General features: G+C 41.8%; 1 protein-coding gene across 1 annotated transcript in view; it reads left to right on the top strand.

The window, feature by feature from the left end:
- The window catches only part of eipr1 (EARP complex and GARP complex interacting protein 1), a 56,447-nt gene that overhangs the window by 12,531 nt on the left and 24,713 nt on the right, over positions 1–19,203 (top strand). Inside the window, exons 4-6 of the mRNA XM_062397691.1 lie at positions 200–356; positions 9,944–10,043; positions 18,696–18,832. Of these exons, the coding sequence (XP_062253675.1) occupies positions 200–356; positions 9,944–10,043; positions 18,696–18,832 (394 nt within the window). The remainder of the gene's footprint in view (positions 1–199; positions 357–9,943; positions 10,044–18,695; positions 18,833–19,203) is intronic.

The raw sequence follows: 19,203 nt of genomic DNA, 5'->3' as shown, positions 1-19,203 counted from the left end.
CTTTTATTCCAATTACTGTATCAGTTCTACATTTACTCCACTGCGTCCAATTAGCAGCTCTGGCTCTGGTGTGCAGGTGCCAAAATAAATCATTTGTGATGTGGCTTTAAAGCATTAGTGCCCCCCCCCCCCCAACATAAATACACACACTACACTGTGCATGACCGTGTGGTGTGCTTGTGTGTTTTCCTCCCTCCAGCCAGCGACAGCAGGGTGGTCTCTTGTGGGGCGGTATGGCGGATGCCCACTGACTGGGAGACGGGGAGCCACGAGTCACCTGACGACACCGCCCACAACCCTCAAACCCTGGAGCTGCTTTGTCACCTAGACAGCAGTGCCCATGGCAACACAGCCTGGTAGGTGTTGCTGAGGAATGATTGTAAAAGTCTTAACACAAGTTGATGCAAGTGCAGCGATTTTTTCTGATCCAGAGCTGTGTGCAGTTTTGTTTGGCTCCTGTGTGTATCTGAAGGAAAATATTTTTTTATGGAAATCTGAATGAATTACAAAGAGAGGCCTGAGACACTTAGATACATTTCTGGTGATAAAATTATATAAATATGTCTTATTTATAATCAATGACCTCATTCATGTGATCAGTTTGGTCGCTTCCAAACCTTTGTATTGATTAATGCATAATCCATTTTCTGAATAGAACTGAGCAGTAAATCAGTACAACACTACTCTGATGTAAGATTCACATTTAGCTAATGGAATTTTATGATATATCAGTTAAACGATACAGTCTTTTGATTTATTGAATCTAACTATTCAAAGTAAACAGTGAATCACGTTTGGTCTGCGTAGTCATATTAGAAATAATTTTCAAAGTTCGACAAAGTAATTTCAGAATTCAAGGGCACCTTAGCAGTATTCTTTTCTCATGATCCACACACACACACACACACACACACACACACACGTTAAGTGCAAGTTAAGTGTGTCAGTTTGCACACTTTGGCAAAAGCAATGTTGTATGAAGTGAATGTTGTCAACAGCTTCCTGATTGCTAAGGCGACTGTGGTCCCGAGCCGCTTGAACCGCTGGCACAGGGAGAGATCCCAGTCAGTGGTTCAAATGGTGTGTGTGAGACAGTCGTGTCTGAGGAGGTGGCCGAGCATGTGGTAGTTTACAGGTTTAGTTTCAGCAGCTTTCCTAATTCTCACTCACGAGTGATTGCTGGAGGCGGGGCGGCCGCCATCTTTTGATAAGAGGGTGTTGACTTTATTATATATGAATATCATTAAGAAGAGACGTCCCATATAGTTGACTCTACAGCAGCATTGGCCCTGAAAGGTCCAAGACAGCTTCAAACACTAGGTGTTGTTTTGAGCCAACAAATACTTCATTTTTTTGGTATTTTTTTTTTGTTGTTGTCATAAATGTTATATTAAAACCAGCTTTCATATATTTTATCAAGGAACAGTCATATTAAGTTTAAAGCTCAAAAACACATTTAAGTGAGCAGTATCTCTTAAAAGGAAAAGAATCTTACCTTACATGACCCTTCTCATTATGATTCTCTGTGTGTATAATGTTCCGTAAATTTCATTTTATTTTCATGGCTCTGACAGATTGACCGGCCCTGATCTGAGATTGTACTCAAGGCCTGATCTTCTCTAGTCCTGTGCACAAGCCCTTGCTACAATTCAATGCGAATGAGAATGAAAATCAATGGTCACTCGCCTTTTTAGTCCACTGTTCATCAGCTGCCTCATGATTGCTCTCAATTTTAGAGGCGCCAATCAGTTAGCATGATGTAGACGGTAGCAGGTGTCTGCGAGGATAAATATGGATAGAGAGTGAGGACAATGGAGGGAGAAAGATGGTGAGATGCTAACAAAGCATAGAAGGTGTGTGTGTAGGGGGGGGTACACAACTTTGTGTGTATTTTGTGCTTGTGCGTAGTAACTGGAGGTCTTTGTATCTATGAGGGTCGCAGTATCCATGTATGTGTACTGTGTGTGTATGTGTGTCTGTGTCAAAGGGTAGGTCAAGCAAGGCTGCTGGGTAAAGATTGATGGCTCTGAGGTCCAACATCTCAACGCCCCGAGAGCTGTAACCCTCACAAGGGCACCACAGTGTGTGCAATTGTGTGCGTGTGTGTGTGTGGGTGTGTGTGTTTGGTGGGAGTGTGCGCTGGGCGCTGTGAAGCCTGTAGCCTATGCTGTGCACTATTGGCTTCCTTAGATGGATGGCTTTGGTCTATTGCCCACCTCTTCCATCTTTTCATGACACACACACACACACACACATACACACACACACTTACACTTATCCCCACTGACTCTAATAATACTGGTGGCTTGCACCTTTGACTGTATGTGTGTGTCTGCGTGTGTGTTCGTGTGAGCAGCCAAATAGTGAGGCGATTGGAGCGTGTATACTTTTGAGGCTTTTGTCTTTTTCATGTGTGTGTATCTGTTCACCTGCTTCTCTGTGTGTTTGGGTCTTCTGTAGCGTGTCTGCCCGTGTGTTGCCTGCATCCTTCGTGGGTGTGTTTTCTAGTTGCTGGTGTCCCTCCACTCCCACCAACAATAACACTTTCTCCTTCCTCCAAATCCCCTTATTGTTCGGGTGGGCAAACATTTGAGCCTGTGCCCTGTTGTGAGGCGTGCTCTGAATGGAAATATCGGCAGAATACAACCAACAAAACAGGGCTAAACAGAGCAGGGGGAAAACCATGTTTTTTTTCTTCTCTGGTGCTCGGCTGTTTTTTCCTTATTCTTCCTTGCACTTGGTTTCGATTGGGAGCCGCGTGCCAGTCGAGCAAATCGATTCCCGTGGAGCCATTTGAGCCAATCAGAGCCCTGGGAGAGAATGGCAAAGCGCAAAAGGCAACGAGGTTGATTTTCTAAAGTGGGGTGTGACAGGAGGGGGTAGGAGGTGTTTGTTGGTGTGATTTTGTGTGTTGGTGCACACAGGCATGGATGCAATCATGTGCAGTATGTGTGATCATTGCAAGTGAAAGGCTTTTAGATATCCTGGGTTTCTTTAAAAAGTCTGGCTGCATGCCTTTCATACCCTATAGAGCAATAGTGTCTCTGCTCTTTGTCTGTTTATGTGCCTGGCTTCTCAAAAGTGAGGTGTATGAGTGCAAGGGCCAAATTCGAACTGAAACCGTAAGTAACTGCAATTATAATCTCTTCTCACCCTCTGATTCGTTGGCCCTGAAGTGCGAATCACAACAAATTACAAAACACAATTAACCTGTTAACTTTTAACACAGAGGGTGGGTACCTGCTATCCCAGGGGTAGGCAACCTTTACTATCGAAAGAGCCATTTCGCCCCCTCTTCCCCCAAATTAAATCTGTCTGGAGCCGCACAACATATTTGATAACACAGGTTATAAAGTTATATATATATACATAGTTATACAATATATATAAAAACTATAGTTTGTTGCATTTATTAAATAATAGAATGACAATAAAAACAACTGTTGACATTTAACTGCTATTTTTACCTGTTACAAAATAGAAAAACACCAAACTCGTATGAATTGGAGAACAAAATACATGTGTGGGCCTAGTTTGGAATAAATTAAACACAGAACTCAGCTTTTTTTGCTCATCTCCAGCTTGGTACTTTTCAGCAGATGCTGTGTGCTTGCTCTGGAAATATCTTTCAACATTACATTTCTTATTGTTTGCTAATTCCTCGCCACATATCAAGCATACATGTAAGACAGCATCGATGGCAGTGAAAGCAAATTAATCTGTCCACGCAGAATTAAACTCTATTTTCCTCCCAGACTTTTCTTTTCTGGGATTTATCCATGATTAGCTTACCGAGGCCGTGGGTCGGAACTATAGATTAGCGACCTGCAGGGAAGAGCTCCGGGACATAATAGGATGTGACGCATATTTTAGTTGCTGAAATATTAAAACAAAACGTGAGAGCAGGTCAGACTGGAGGCGGACACAGAAACTGAAGCTCGGTACAAACCACCTGCAGCTTCTGCTCTGATCAAGAAGCTTAGGAGCTGATTTCTGATCAGCTGAGACCAGAGAAACTTGTTGTTTTCACTGTTTCCACGGTTGAGAAGCAGCCGGTCAGTCACAGAGAGGCTGCTCCACGTGAACGAGGTCCGATCTCACTGTGTCTCTCTGAGCGAGTGAGCGGGGCTCAGGGTTTGTCTGGGAGCGCGCGCACACACACACACACACACATTCATCCGCTCCTGGTATTTCATGATGGCCTGATACGATGATTATTTAAAAAATGAGCGTGAACGCTACGTTCACTCACGTTCATCATATGAAAGAACTGATTCGTTAAGTTCACCTTTCGCGAAAAATATGCGCAGCATGCACTGTACAGCCGACCGCTGTGCTATCCCAAGGTTTGTCGCTCATTGGACGAACACACCGTCTGTCTTTTTTTCACAAAGGAAATGACAAAACACATTTCATGATTTTTTTCATGTTTCCTTACTTGCATTTGTGTTTTGTGATTTGTCTTGATTTGCTTCTCAGGGTCACCGTACACATGCTGTCAAATGAAAACCTAATATTTTAATATAATTTGTTTTTAGGTTATATCAATTGTTGCCTTAAGGGTTTAGAATTCACACATGAACTGAGTGAAAATACCAGACTAAGCAGGATATGTGACACTAATATAACAAATATATAATCTACAATACTATCTACTATCAACCCTAAATCAAATACGTTCTGCTGTGCTGAATGGTTGTAGGGGTCTCTATATATTGTATCACTGCTGTGTGACATTCATTAGTCCTCTCCTGACTCATTTTGTACTTGTGGGGAAAACAGTGTTTGCTGTTCTGCAGCCGCAGAGATTTATAAGCTTCAGTCAAAGCAACAAATATTGATTCGGATTTATTTTTCAGTGAATAGCAATTATATTGATTTACTGATGTCTGGTGGATCTGTATAAACATGCTTGATGGTAAATAAATAGATAAACAAAGGACCTGACATTTGGCAAGTAAATATTCGATTTTGTATTTTTCATTATATATATATATAGATTTTTTTTTATACCACATCAGTCTTTTTTTTCCGTGCCGATCCCTGTAGTGTCAGAGCGGGAGGCAAAAGAGACGAACCAAAGAGTGAACGTGAATAAAAGATTCAATTAGGTTTTCCATGTCAGCAATGCTTAACAAATCCATGTATTTCTCTAATGTAGATACACAGTTGCACCATTTATCATAACCCATGTATAACCTGTGTTTGCCATTTTTATCTGCAAAGACCAGCCCTGATGCTTTAAGCATTGCTCTTTGCAAACAAAAGAGATTAAAGGTTCGCTAAGAGATTGGTTGATATTAGAATTTTGTAAATTTCTGTCCTTTGGCAGCTCACATTACTCAGGTTGTCGGCCATTGTGTTGCTTAATGCTGATTGATCCACTCATTTTCCACATCGTAAAGTCGGGTATTGCCTGCATTTTTCTCCTCCAAGGTGAATTTGTCCATATATCTGATGGAGTAATCTGTTTATATGTTTAAATAACTGTTATAGTGTTTATTTCAAAAAGTAATCACTTGCATTACCAGTTACTCACAATAATAATGGTGATAAAATGACATTACTCCCCCCACTGGAAGACACGCGTTCAGGGACTGGTTGAGTCAAGTAGAATTCCACATAACAGCAGAACCAAAATAGAAAACCTGTGGTTTGAACACAACATGACACTCATCAAGTAATAAAGACTGAAATCTGTGAATCTCTAATTGCCTTGATAGAACCAATCTTTTCCCACCATACTTGTGTATGCACTGTTTTCCTTTGTGCCATTTGGGGTAGTTTTATTTTTTAGTAAGGTTGCCGTCTTAACTTGTCTGTTGCTGATCTGTAATTTTAACCTGAACCCTTGAACCAAATGTTAAATAGCCTTTTGAATGTGCCACCAAATCCATTTTCAGACATGAACTCCAGAAAATGTCTGGACAACGGTCTTTGTCCCGAGTTTTGCTTTCACGTATAAAGAATGCAGCAGGAGGTCATCCAACCAAACGTATTCACAAAAGCATAAAAATCTCAAGATCATTCAGCTGAGGGGTGGCACAGGAGGCGATCTTACATTTCCACTGCAGAGATCACAAGTTTTTGTTTACAGCACATTGACATTGTCCTCAATGCGGTCACTCACTCGGGGTGAATCCTCCAGATATTGTGCTCATTCTGATATTATCAGGAGTTTTTAAAAGGGGGCTGGCATTAAGAATTACACATAAAGTCCCGGACTCGGCCATTTACATTCTCACATACTCGCATAATTTCAGGACTGCATATCTGAAAGAAGCTAACATGAGGACCAACCAATATGTCCCCTTTTTCCTTATGGTCCTCACAAAGTTAGAAGTGCAATTACACACACAAACACTGACCTCAGTGTCACTATATTCTTGCCAAAATCTCATCCAGTCACCAGTCACATGCCATTTTTCTATTGGTTGTGAGCTTTGTATTTGAAGACCTGTGATGAAACTCATATGGCTGCACAGCACAGCAAAGTGGGGCACAATCTGATGAGTGAGAGACATAGATAGAAACAGAGAGAGGGAGAGAGAGGTGCATTTGTGTCCCAGGCATAGATATATGGGGCTGTAAAACCTCCATAGCTCTCCCCAGCAGTATTTGCATACCACCATTCCAGTACAGTGTGCCAGCTTGTTGCCGAGCTCAAGGTCAAATGCACGTAACATTTATTCTTAATAAGAGAGGAAGGTGGTATAAGATACCATAGAGTCAACTGTCTCTCCCTCTCTCTTCCTCCCTATATTGCATGTCTTAATAGAGACTATAGGAAAGCATACGGTGTGTGAATCCCAAAGTGGTGAGCATGTTTTAAGTGTTGAGCTGCTGGGAATGTGTGTGTGAGAGAAAGAGAAGTGGTTTCTAACATCCTGCCTACAAGTGAATATGCTGAGATACTGCTGTGTGTATGTGCTCTCATATTAAGTGCAAAGATGTAAAGTATGTTCATTCGAAAAATGTTCTAACTTATAGGGACTCAACTTGCTTTCAGGGCCAAAAAGCTGGTCCTCCCAAGGTAACTCATTCTCCTTTAATGTTGGATTTGCTTAGGATAAGGGTTGGGGTTAGACATGCAGGGGTAATGGTTTGTCAGGTGTTTTCAGGTCTATTGTAACACAATATTCACATATGTTAACTGAAAAAATTCTTGGATTAAGGAAATAATACCACTGATATACCTTAGGCCGAATAATAAATCGATTTAAAATTAAAGCTAAGAGAGGACAAATAAACAGTTAGTCACTGCCACCTTTAAATGTATTAATCTGTAGCAAAGGGATCTTGATTGTGTGAGCTGATCTGAATCCTTTTCTCTGAAATATGTTCACTCCATGGTTGTGTCTCTACTATATGCATTTGGCTGAAGATCTTTTATGTCCTGGGGGAGGACACAACAGCTTTATGGTTTCATACAAAAATATTCAGGTGGCAGAAAGAAGGCAGCTGCTGGAATTCCACAATCAAACTTATACTTGAAGTATGTGCCACATGATTTTGGTGCAATTGGTTTGAGTTTGCTGTAAACAATGGGCTAGTGTCATTAGCTCAAGATGGATAATAACCCTGCAGTTTTAGACATTTTAAACATACACACGGTCATGTGACCTTTGGTCTCCAGGCAATAAATGTAAGTCAGTGTAAGGATCCCTCCTAAATGACAAGTGTGGTTGGTGTATCTGTGCGTCCCTGCCCATGACTTCATGCTCTTCGGGAGGACAATAAAATCTGTCCCTCAGCAGCCATGAATTTACAGCACTTATTAACACAGCTCCTTGTCCTACCTCCCGTTTGTCCTCCCTCTCTCTATATCTCTCTCCACACATATGCATAGTTGAGCCTTGGACTACATTCAAAAGCAGTCCTCTTCAGACCAACTTCTTCCTTCCTGTCATTTATTTTATCTCTGGCTAGCACGCTCACCTCCTCTCACACACGCTCTCTCTGTAACACTGGCATCGTTATTGCTGCTTCAAATTGACAAATGAGTCCGAGGAAATGCAGGTGTCTAATTGATGGAGCCTTTAAATAAATAGCATCATTTCGTAAACCGCTAATGTCAGTAGCTTCTCAAAGCTGCTGGGCTCAGACACCCCAACCTTCAGCCGCAGACCACGTCTTCACCTCCCTGACATTTTACCTCCTTTAACCCAGATTAGACACCGATTTCTTTTTTCCTTGAGCCGAAAAAGTCACACTAATGAAAAGCCGAACAAGTACATTGCAGCTTTTCCAGGCCAAGGTTAAGTTACGCTTTTTGCCAGGTCTCCCGACATGTTGCTTTTTTTAAGTCGACAGAGCTCAAGAGTTAAAAGGACTGCTTACTCACTCGGGCTGTGTCCTCTCTTTCATACCGTGTAGTTGTGTCCCTGCCTGCATTTAGCTGCTGAGCCGATCCAAACTGAGAGCAGGCAACAAAAGCATGCAAGTGGTCCAACCAACACCGAGGGAGTTATAAAGCTGAAGTTCGGGCTCTGTTGTGTCAGGTGTGGTTACGTCCCTGAGGTTTGTGCGCAGAGTGGATTTCCTTAGGTAGAACAAAGTGGAGAATCACAACTATGAAAGAGAATGTTGTGTGGAATCGATATTCTGTAAAAAACAAAATCAAAGCAGTATGCAGTTAAATCTACCACTTTAGTAACACCATTGAGGCTACCCTGTATCCCACTGCTGCTTTTGAACACTAGATTGACAGAATTGGGCTGCTGGATTTGGCAGTAAGTACTCACTTGTATGCAATCGTCAATTTCTTGGCAAAGTAATGATGCTGCAGGCTGTAGCTTAATTTGGGAAAATCAAACCAGCCACTGGCAATATGACATTTTAGCTCAGATTTATTTATAAAGTGGCAAATCATCACATACAAAATCTCAAAGCACTTTACGATATTTTAAGGAGAAACCCAACATTTCCCACAGTGAGAAAACTTGTGTCGACATGAGGGGAGGAAAAACTCAGTTTGAACAGGAAGAAAACCTCCAGCACAAGCAGACTCAGGGTGGCTGGCCATCTGCTTCCACCGTTAACATGACAAACTGCAACACCTCTGGCTGGTGATGACATAGACTGCTGGGTCTGGCTTACAGAAGCTGGCTTACAGAAACTGGACAAATGTGAAGGGGTTGAACAGTTACCAGCAATATGTATTTGGAATCATAGAATCAAAATCGAATGTTTAGGGGAATTATAGGAAGATTAATAGCGTATAAGTTGAAGTAAGAACATTTCTATTTTCATCATACTCAGAAGCACTTTGTGTTTGAGCAAATATAAAATCATAGAATGCTAAAACTCTAAAACTGAGTGGCTGAACATACTTTATATAATATCTGATTATATCAGCACATTAGTATTGTCATCGTGGTCATATTAGCATGCTGACATTCAGATTCATTAAGTGCACTGTTGTACCTGTGGACAGCCTCACATAGCTGCTGCCATGGCTTTGGCATCTTAGCCTTGTTTGATAATTGTCAAAAAATTTGAAAAATAAATAAATAAATTTAACAATGAATATATTGTACTAACAAGAAATGTGCCTGATATGTTATTACTGTTTACCACACAGCTCCGTTATTTCCCTGTGTGACATGTTCTTTTGTTTACCATGAAGAATGGAGAATACCTTCAGCTTGTCAAATTATCAACCTTTTATGAATGTAATTTCCTTTTTGATACTGTAAGTGCAGAAAATATGCATCCATATATTTGGACGCAAACACTCACCAGTAAAATGACCTGGGGATACATACAGATGTTTAAAATCAGTTCACTGGTGCTGTATTTTACAGGCAATTGAAGATCTTACCAATTTGGCATATTACCATATATCTGCATCATGTGGGGATTAGCGTGCATGCAGGCATGACCAACCTCTGGATTACAATTGACTGTGTCGGCCTGTGTCTGTGTGTGTATGTATTTACAGTGTACTGTGGGAACCCATGGGGGATGGCAAGCGTTTGATTTCACTGGCTGATAACCACGCACTACTCTGGGACCTGCAGGAGAGCTCCTCACAGGCCACGGTAAGACACACACATGCACGCTTGCATGCGCACACACACACACACACACACACACACACACACACACACACACACACACACACACACACACACACAATGTAAACTACAATAAATACTCACAAACCCCATATCACACAATACAGTAGCTAACTCATTATTTGATAACCACCGTATCGTCTCGGTGTTATCGGACGCAAACATCCTTTCTCTGACACAACAGCAGAGTGTGCACTAGTAATTCTGTTTCACACACAAACACACACTCACACAGCCTGGTCAGGTTTCTAAGCTGTGGCATTTCAGTATTATTCTGGTTAAGTCTCTGCCACTGTGATACTAATAAACAAGAAGAAAGTCCTTCACTGTATCTGTTTCCACAGTAAACTTCTAGTTTCACCTGCAAAGTTCATAGACTTCATGGCCAAATGTCTGTGGCCTTTGGAACATTATACCTAAATCTACTACTAGAACAAATGATACTAAAACAATGAATTACTGATTACTGAGAAACTTTCTCAGATAACCAAGAACCTTTTACGGAACTTAGTTATATATGGTATTTATGAATAATGTCTGTCTAGTGCCAGAACAACGGTATTAACTGTGTTCTGAGTAAACACTTTCAGATAGTTCACACAGTATTAGAGTGGAATTTGAGTTGAACATTGTGAGGCACAGGCTAAGGTATTACATTTTTTGTACAGATGGATGACATGATCGCTCCACAAGTTTATATTAGTTCTTATCACATTGGTGTTTGTTCAATTGCTAATTCTCTGGTAAGTTTGGTCTTAACCATTTGATGCTATAACAACAGGGTGAAATGTCATGATTGACAGCTGAGACAGACTCACGATTGGACGACTGTTTATCGGAGGGACCTTGATAACGATACTCCAGCCCTACGGTGTAGACTTTGGCTCCAAATGCCATCATTGGCAAAAGATGGCTCCATTGGTACCTAGAATATTTTGGCTTAATTTTTAGATAGTGGAAGGAGACCCGTCGTCCTTCAGGTGAAGTGGTAACATAGGAATTTTCAAAAGGTTTTTTTGTAATTCCCAGTTTTAGTTTCTATGGTTACATAGTTCCTGTAAGTGCTTGGTTTTAAGGGGCTATTCTACCCAACCAAACCAGGGCAACTATTTCTTTATGGTCCCCAATGTGTGAACAAGAATCATTTTATGTTAAATCAGGAGAGGGACCAACACAAACTGTTGTCTCACAGGGATTTTAGAGAGACCGCCATGTTTTTGAATACTGCAGAATTGCACAATAATGGCTTTTAATTGCCTACAAATATATTTAACACCTGTAGCTGAATTTTGTCTAAGCACTCTCGGTCAGTTCACTTAGATGTGTCCTTCCTAATGCAAGGTGAAGAGGCTTTTCACTCTAAATTCTCTGTCTCCAGCCAGCCAGCTTTGCAATTAAAATGCCCATTATGTATTCAAAGACTCAAGATAATGGTGTGTGTCAGGTGTATGTGCATGTGAGGAAGAAGTAATAGAGTGGTCTGTCTGCCCAGTGTTTCATGGGTGTGTGTGTTGTTCCATTAGAAGCCATGAGCGATGGGGAATATAGATGAGTCATTAGTAATTCATGCACTCGTTGAGAGATTCACATAAAGGGCAGCCGGGCCACACACCTAATAGGAACAAGTGTGTTTGTCTGTGTGGGCATGCATGTGTGGTCATGTGAATAGAGTAATCTTACCTTTTGAAACATTTCTAGTCACAGTTTGGATTAATGCATGTACATTACTTGCCTTACTGGCTCTTGCTCTGTCATTGTGGGGCCATGTGTTGTACTCCGATTCCAACTTTTTTGCACATTCACATCAACCAAGTGATTCAAATCACAATGATGCGTTTTATTTCAGGTGATTTAATGTTGCCACTGATTTTCAGAAAATGCAATGATTTAGATTGCTCATGAGATGGAGCTGTTTGTAGTTTATCCATAGTATCAGGCTGTTGAAATGTGCAATATAAATATCGAATTGTTGAGGGTTGTCATGTTGCGGGATGACTGAGAAGTCTGCCATGTTCATTTGTCGTCCTTCAGAACATGGCCTTGGGCCAGCATTTGTTCCCACCGTGCCTAATGTATATGGATATTAGCTCTAAGCTAGCGTTGTACCATCTGTGGTGTGTGACGACAGTTTGCAGCTGTGTTGGCAAATTGAGGTTAGACCTTTCCATTTAGACTGTACGTACTATACGTTCTTCATCCCAAAGAATCACTGACAAGATGCATTTTTAGATACAGTCAGGAATTGAACATCTTTAAACATGATTTTGCTGTCGTATTGTCGAGGTGAAAATATGATTGATCTAGATTCATCTAGATATCAGTTGAATTAGTTGATTCGTTTTTAATGGCGCATCACATTGTAATTTACCAAAGTGATTATTTGATTGACTGTTTCTCCATTGATTCAGATACACTGGTCGAGTAGATTATTAAAGGCAACTGTACACCTGCTTATTCAGGCAAGGACCCAATCACCCAACCATGTTGCAGTAGTGCAACACATAAAATCTTGCAGATACACGTCAGAAGCTTCAGTAAATGTTTATATCAGAATGAAGGAAAATGTGATCTCAGTGACTTTGGTGTGATTGTTGGTGTCGGATGAATCCAGTAAATAAATAAATAAATCCAGAGAGCAACAGTTCGTCAGTAACATCTTGTTGAAGAGAGAGTTCAGGGGACAATGGTCCGACTGGTTAGAGTTGACAGCGAGCCTACAGTAGCATCCCTTTACAACTGTGCTGAGCAGAATGAACACGTCGAACCTTAAGGTGGTGGAGCACACCAGGTTTCTCTCCCCACAGCCAATAACAGAAGGCTGCAGTGGACAAAGACTCAGCAACACCGGACAGAACATAGCCTGGTCTGAGGTGTCTGGATTTCTGCTGAGGCTACAGACTGTAGGATCAGAGTTAGATGTCAACCGCATGAATCCATGGACCCGACCTGCCTTGTCAACTGTCTGTTATGCTGGTGGTGGTGTCATGGTGCAGTTTCTTAGCGATGGAGAGGTGGGTGAAGTGTTTGACTCCACAAAACACATTTGGAGTTCCAGTTTTAAACAGGGTTCCAGCCAAATCCAATACAATGGAAGTAGCTTGTGATACATTTTTCAAACGTAAAAATAACTGCCTGCCTACGGCTTGTGGGGTGTCATATAGGGGCTGGAAGTCCTGAAATTCAAATTCAAATGGCTTCCTAGTCTTAAACTGGTTTCATGAATAGGATGGTGGATAAAGTGCCTTTCACAGTCACCAAATCTCATCCAGCAGAACATCTTTGGAATGAAGAATGGCAGTGTGAATGTGCAGCTGACAAATCTGCAGAAATGATGTTGATGATGGTAATGATGCAGTCGCATAAACATGGAGCAGAATCTAAAAGGAAAGTTTCCAATATCTTGGGGAATAAATGCAAAGATGAATCTAGGGTAATTTGAGAACAAAGGGAGGCCCTTCTCAGTGTAGGTTCTTCCTAATGAGGTGCAAAAATCTCTATAATTAATGTGGATTAAACAAATCCTTGGTCATCAAATTTCAATGCTGTGTGCCAAGAAAAGCAAAAGTGAACCTGTTTGTCACCATCAATGATATCGCAGTGAATCAATAGGGAACAGGGACTTTAAAAGGTCGTTGTTAAAAATGTATGTAAAAACAAGATGATGTAAGGGTAGTTAAAACCCTGTAGCATGGTCGACAAATCAAAGCTGATCACTGATGAAGGTTTGGTTTAAGAAGAAAAGCGTTCAAAGTGGTGGGCTTACCTGAACACTGGAAGCTGACATGGTACATTTTACTTCCAGTTCACAGATTTTCTGTGGCACCGAATCTATCAGCACAAGACTGTCACGTTGCACACGCCCATCCGCAGAGCCGAGATTATCTTCTCGACTGAAATGCTGTCGTTGAGCTGTTAATGTGAAGCATCTGTGTATCTGTGATGCTGGTGCAAATGAAAAAAATAAAACCATTTCCCCACAACCAGTAAGTTGAATGTAATTTTAAGTCACCAAGTGTCTCAGCTGGTCATCGTGTCTGATGATGGTGCTTGCTCCAGGGGGAAGGCTCTGTGCTTGTGTTACACTGGTACTTTCCTTTAGCTGTGGAGGCAGATGGGTGAATCACACAATCACCCGGAAGCGCAGACGTTGGTTGGTGTAATGCCAACAGCCCGCTGAAGTTGTTGGGACTCAGGCAGTCTAAGGACACATTTCTGAAGGTCCATCTGCAAAGATAATAGTCCCCTTATTGTGTTAATGTGTTGGCTGTTTTTCCGTTTAGTTTTATTTGCTGGAACCTGTACAGACAAACTATAGGGTAAAGCCTTTGGATAGGAACAAATATGTATGTACAAGTTAGAAGTCTAGATCTAGTATATACAATACGTGCCACTTGAGCAATATGTATTGTTTTGCATTTGAATTGAATTGGACCAGACCTCTAGATTTGTATTGCTTTTAGTCAGAACATACTTTCTGCGAATTCTGCAACACAAACATTAAAATCTTCAGCTGACCAGGCACACGGCAACAGCACTGTTGCCACATTCACCTTTGCACATACCATCCTGTCTAATGAGCTAAATATGGCAGAGCTGTGAGAAACAAGTCTCACTACACAAGTAGACAGTAACTGGTGGACAATTCAAACCTTCATGTAAGCTGGAAGAGTTTGAACAATGATAAATTACCCAAAAACAATTTCATAATTTAGATTTAACCCTCCTCAAAATGACACCATGGACGTGAAAGACATTCAAACATTATACTTACTAAAGTCTCTCAGTTCTGTGTGCGTGCGTGCATGTCTCAGGTTGGACCAGGAAAGGTTGGACCAGGAAGCCTGCGAGCGGCTTGTTGATCCTGTCCTCTGACACACACAATGGACAACACGTAAATGCTGGAGTGAGGGAGAAGGACAGAGGTGGAGAGAAGTGAGGAAGGGAAGGGAATAACATGAGAAAGGTGAGATGGAGGGAGGGCGGGAACTGAGGGAACAATGACGGGCCCTGCTGATTGGAAAGATGGAGATTAGGGCGGGTGATATGGAAAAGGAAAGCGAGTGGGACTGATGAGGAGAAAGGGAATGAAAGAGAGGAGAAAGAATTTGGCAGCCAAGACAAATTCCTCCTGTGCTGATGAGAATGCTAATCTCCTTCTCTCCCTCCCTCTTCCCTCCTTACATCCCACTCTCCTCTCTCTCTCTCCTTCTATCTGTCAGAGGGTGATGTGTTCATCTCAAGCCGTGTCCAGCTGCAGTGTGGATGTGTCTCTCTCAACGCCCTGGCCTAGATTTGTTTGTGTGTGTGTGTGTTCTGTGTACACATGTATAAGACAGGATCATTTGCATTAGCATACCAGTGTTCATTGTTTGAAGTAAGATTTGTGTGTTTGTGTGTGTGTGTGTGTGTGTGTGCGTGTGCGTGTGCGTGTGTGTGTGTGTGTCCATGTGCACAGCTCATCAAATAGAATCACTAGTGGAACATTTCTACTGGCTCATGGCACACCCACACACCTTGTCCTGCACATCTGCTCACAGACACGCACGCTCCCTCTCTCTCTCTTTCTCTCTCTCTCACTCTCTCTCTCTCACTCACTCACTCACTCACTCACTCACTCACTCACTCACTCACTCACTCTCTCTCTCCTTCTTCTGGAGTCTGGAGAAAGCAGTAATGCATGGCGATATAACTGATAGTCTTGCATTTGTGCCGCTGGTGTCCTGTTTGACTGCGTCCCCTGGTGTGGTGTGTGCTGCCATGTTAGGGCCCCTAATTTGGTTAGTGCACTAATAAAGCTAGGAACCTGGGATGCACGAAGATCAGATGTTTCTGCGGCAACACTGTAGCATTGGCGCAGAGTGGGAGACTCCTGCTCCAGACCTCCCACTGATCGCAGAGCTTGCTGGGCTTCTGTACTGTCTCGGGGGAAAGTAACAGGAACTTGAAGAATTCAGGGACAGGCATCATATTTTGCAAACGTGCAACATTTCAGGACGACACTGGACTGTGATGGACTGCTTTGTAATTTGTATTCTTTATATATTCTTTGCAGTAGATTTTCTCGAGTGTGTCTTGAACACAGAAGCTCAGTCAAAAAGGAAACCCAACTGTGTCTGTTGAGAAAATGCTCAAGACACAGCGGAACAACCCAAGCTGATCTTTAGGGTATATGCAGAAATGTGTACGATCAACTGTGAGATGGCCACCATGTAAAAAAGGGATTTGGGCCTTTGACATAATGTTAAATATTTACCCTAGAAAGTAGCTCCGTAATAAGCTTGACTGTGTTTCAGTTCAGTGGGTGGGGACAACATGATTGTTTTTAATCGCTCGGAAACTAAGCGATACTGATTTGATCACCTTAAGTGGCTGCAGAGGGCGCTGTTGCTCAGTAAAGGTTATAAATAGTGTTGCTTTAAAAAAGTTTAGGTAGGTCTTCAGTACGTTAACGTTCACAATGAAGAATATCTGAGATGTTTTTGCGGCAGGCATAGTTAGTAACGTCCCTGTGTTTTGTAGCTCCATCTCAATGTTACAAATATTATCAATATTTTAGATGATCTAAAAATGCAGTAGACGCAGGGACAGTCATCATGCGGCATATCATTGCTCCCAAAACATTCTTACTGCCATTTCGCTTCATAGTTTAGTTCCAACATGTCTGTAATTGATTTGTAAGATTATTAACAATAACCCAAGAATCAAATATCTATTTACAAATCACGTCAATGCTCCTGTTAATAAATATTGTAGCAGGAATAGTTCGAGTTTATGGAGCTACTGTGATTTAATCATGAACACTCATGGAAAAGTCATGGAATTTTACATCAAGGCCACAGAGGAAAACCTGCTTCTCTTCCTTGTCTGATTCTATCAGTCCCTTGTCCTCTGCCACCTTTCTTCAACTCCTTTCTTATGACTCCTTTCTTTTCTCCTGCCTTCTTTGTTCTCCCTCCTTTTATCCCCTCTGTTATTCTTCCTCAGCCTTCCTCCCTCCCTCCTTTCTGGTCGGTTGGCCTGTCTCGCTCTCGCTCGCTCTCCCTCTGTCTTCTCTAGCTGAAATAATGAGAGTGTACCAGGGAGCTGTGCGGTGACGGCGCGATCGATGATCCCTGCTCCGACAGGCAGAGATGGGAGAGAAGGGGGAGAGATGAGGATAAAAACCCATAGACAGTCACAGAGCAGAGAAAAATGAAGCCGTGTGATGCAGCTTTTTTTGGATTGTCAGATGCATCATAATTTAAGGGAAAGATAATCATTTCCACAGCCAGCCTGATGAATTAATTGGAATTCCAGTTTTAAAGTAACCCGATGAAGTGATATGCTTTATAATTCAAAGTCCTTGAAGTGTGTTGACTTTGATTAATTTCACAGAATCTGTTGCCCTGTGAAATATGTGCAGCAGGTTTGATAAATATCCAATGACAAGCATGTCATCTGGTTTGAAAAGTCTTAAATGTTGCAATTGAACCTGACCGCCTTTCAGCTAAACTGCTCTCATTTTCGTACCCATAACTAAATGCGCAAGCTAGATCTCCACCGTGGGGCCGTGGAGAGTCAGGGGTCAGTAGGGTCTGCTGACTGAGCAGGAGGTTAGAGGGAGGCCGGTGCAGACTTCACTCTAGGAGTTTCTTGCTGTATAGGTCCTTCAGAAAAACCTGCATGCTACAAGGCATTGAACTGAGCTCAGAACATTGTAGCGTTGTTTGTAGCGTACTGCAGACACGAGAGAGTGGCTCTTCATATTAACGGGATGCATTCATTTAAATGTGGTTCAATGCTACCGGGGATGTCCTTTCATTTTTATTCAAATTTAATTTAGTTAAACATGGCATTTGACGTTACTTTGATATTCTGTCAATCACTTCCCGCATCTTAAAGAAATAGTTCACCCAAAAATGAAAATTCACTGATTATCTACCACTATACTGATGGAGGGTGGGTGAAGTGTTTGAGTCCATAAAAACACTTTTGGAGTTTCAGCAGTAAACAGTATTGCAGCCCAATCCAATGCAATTAAAGAAATTGGTGATCACATCTTCAAACTTTAAAAAATAACTGAAATTGCCAGAATGTCAGGGCTTATGGACACTTGGATGAAAGCACAGGAGAAGGGTGTAAAAGGCTCACTCAGAACTTTAAGCTGCAAGCAGATGCCTTTAATTGCTAAAATAAGGAGTAAATGAGCCTAAAGAGGCTTAACAGTTGTATGTTAACCACAATGAGTGACCCACTATCACATTACACATTGGTCATTTGATCAATTGTTAACGTTGAAAGAAAAATGCAGCTTTAAATTAGTTGTGAGTCCTAAATAAGACATTTTGAAGTGTTGACTAATAGCAAGGTAATTAGAAATAATAATGACGGTGAGTGTGTTGATGTTTCAGTATGGTGTTCATCTACTGGCAGCAGCCTTGCGAGTAATGCCCCAAATATTACTACAGAGTCTCACTGGACGAATGTAGTTCTTGAGTGTGACCTGCAGAGAAAATGACTTCTAATTATGTCTAATTATGCTGGATGTTCACCGCCGGCTGAACCCGTCCAAGAAATTTGGATGAGATTCACATCCCCGCTCAGATATTAATGAAGAGGTTTCTTGTGTTGCTGCAGGTCTCCAGCACTGCCACCCTGGAGGGCAAAGGTCAGCTGAAGTTCACCTCGGGCAAGTGGAGCCCCCACCACAACTGCAGTCAGCTCGCCACAGCCAATGACACGGCCATACGGGGCTGGGACCTTCGCACTATGAGGTGAGCTCGGTTTGCCGTGGGGCTCGTCGTAAAAAATGCAATTTTCCAACATATTGTGCATACATATAGTTTTAATCCCTTTTCACATCTTCAAATCCTGATATTGATATGGAAACTATCCTTTGAGGGATTCTATTTTAAGACGTCTCCTCCTGTTTCACTTTATCCATACTTTTCATGGAAAATTGAAGAAGTACAGATGTTCCTGTTGATAAGACCACATCTACTCATCTACTGGCTGCTGATAAGCCAGTGCCAGGAAGATTTAAAAGTAGGGCTTTGGTCTCACAGAGTATTGAAAACTAAAAAAGGAACAACACAAGGCATGTTTTCTATAAGCTGTGCCACTCAGTATTAAGGCACTTCTGTTT

This window comes from Platichthys flesus, chromosome 10 (assembly GCF_949316205.1).
Source record: "Platichthys flesus chromosome 10, fPlaFle2.1, whole genome shotgun sequence".
Taxonomy (NCBI): Eukaryota; Metazoa; Chordata; class Actinopteri; order Pleuronectiformes; family Pleuronectidae; genus Platichthys; species Platichthys flesus.
The sequence above is the reverse complement of the archived record's forward strand: the minus strand, read 5'-3'. Positions and strand labels throughout refer to the sequence as shown.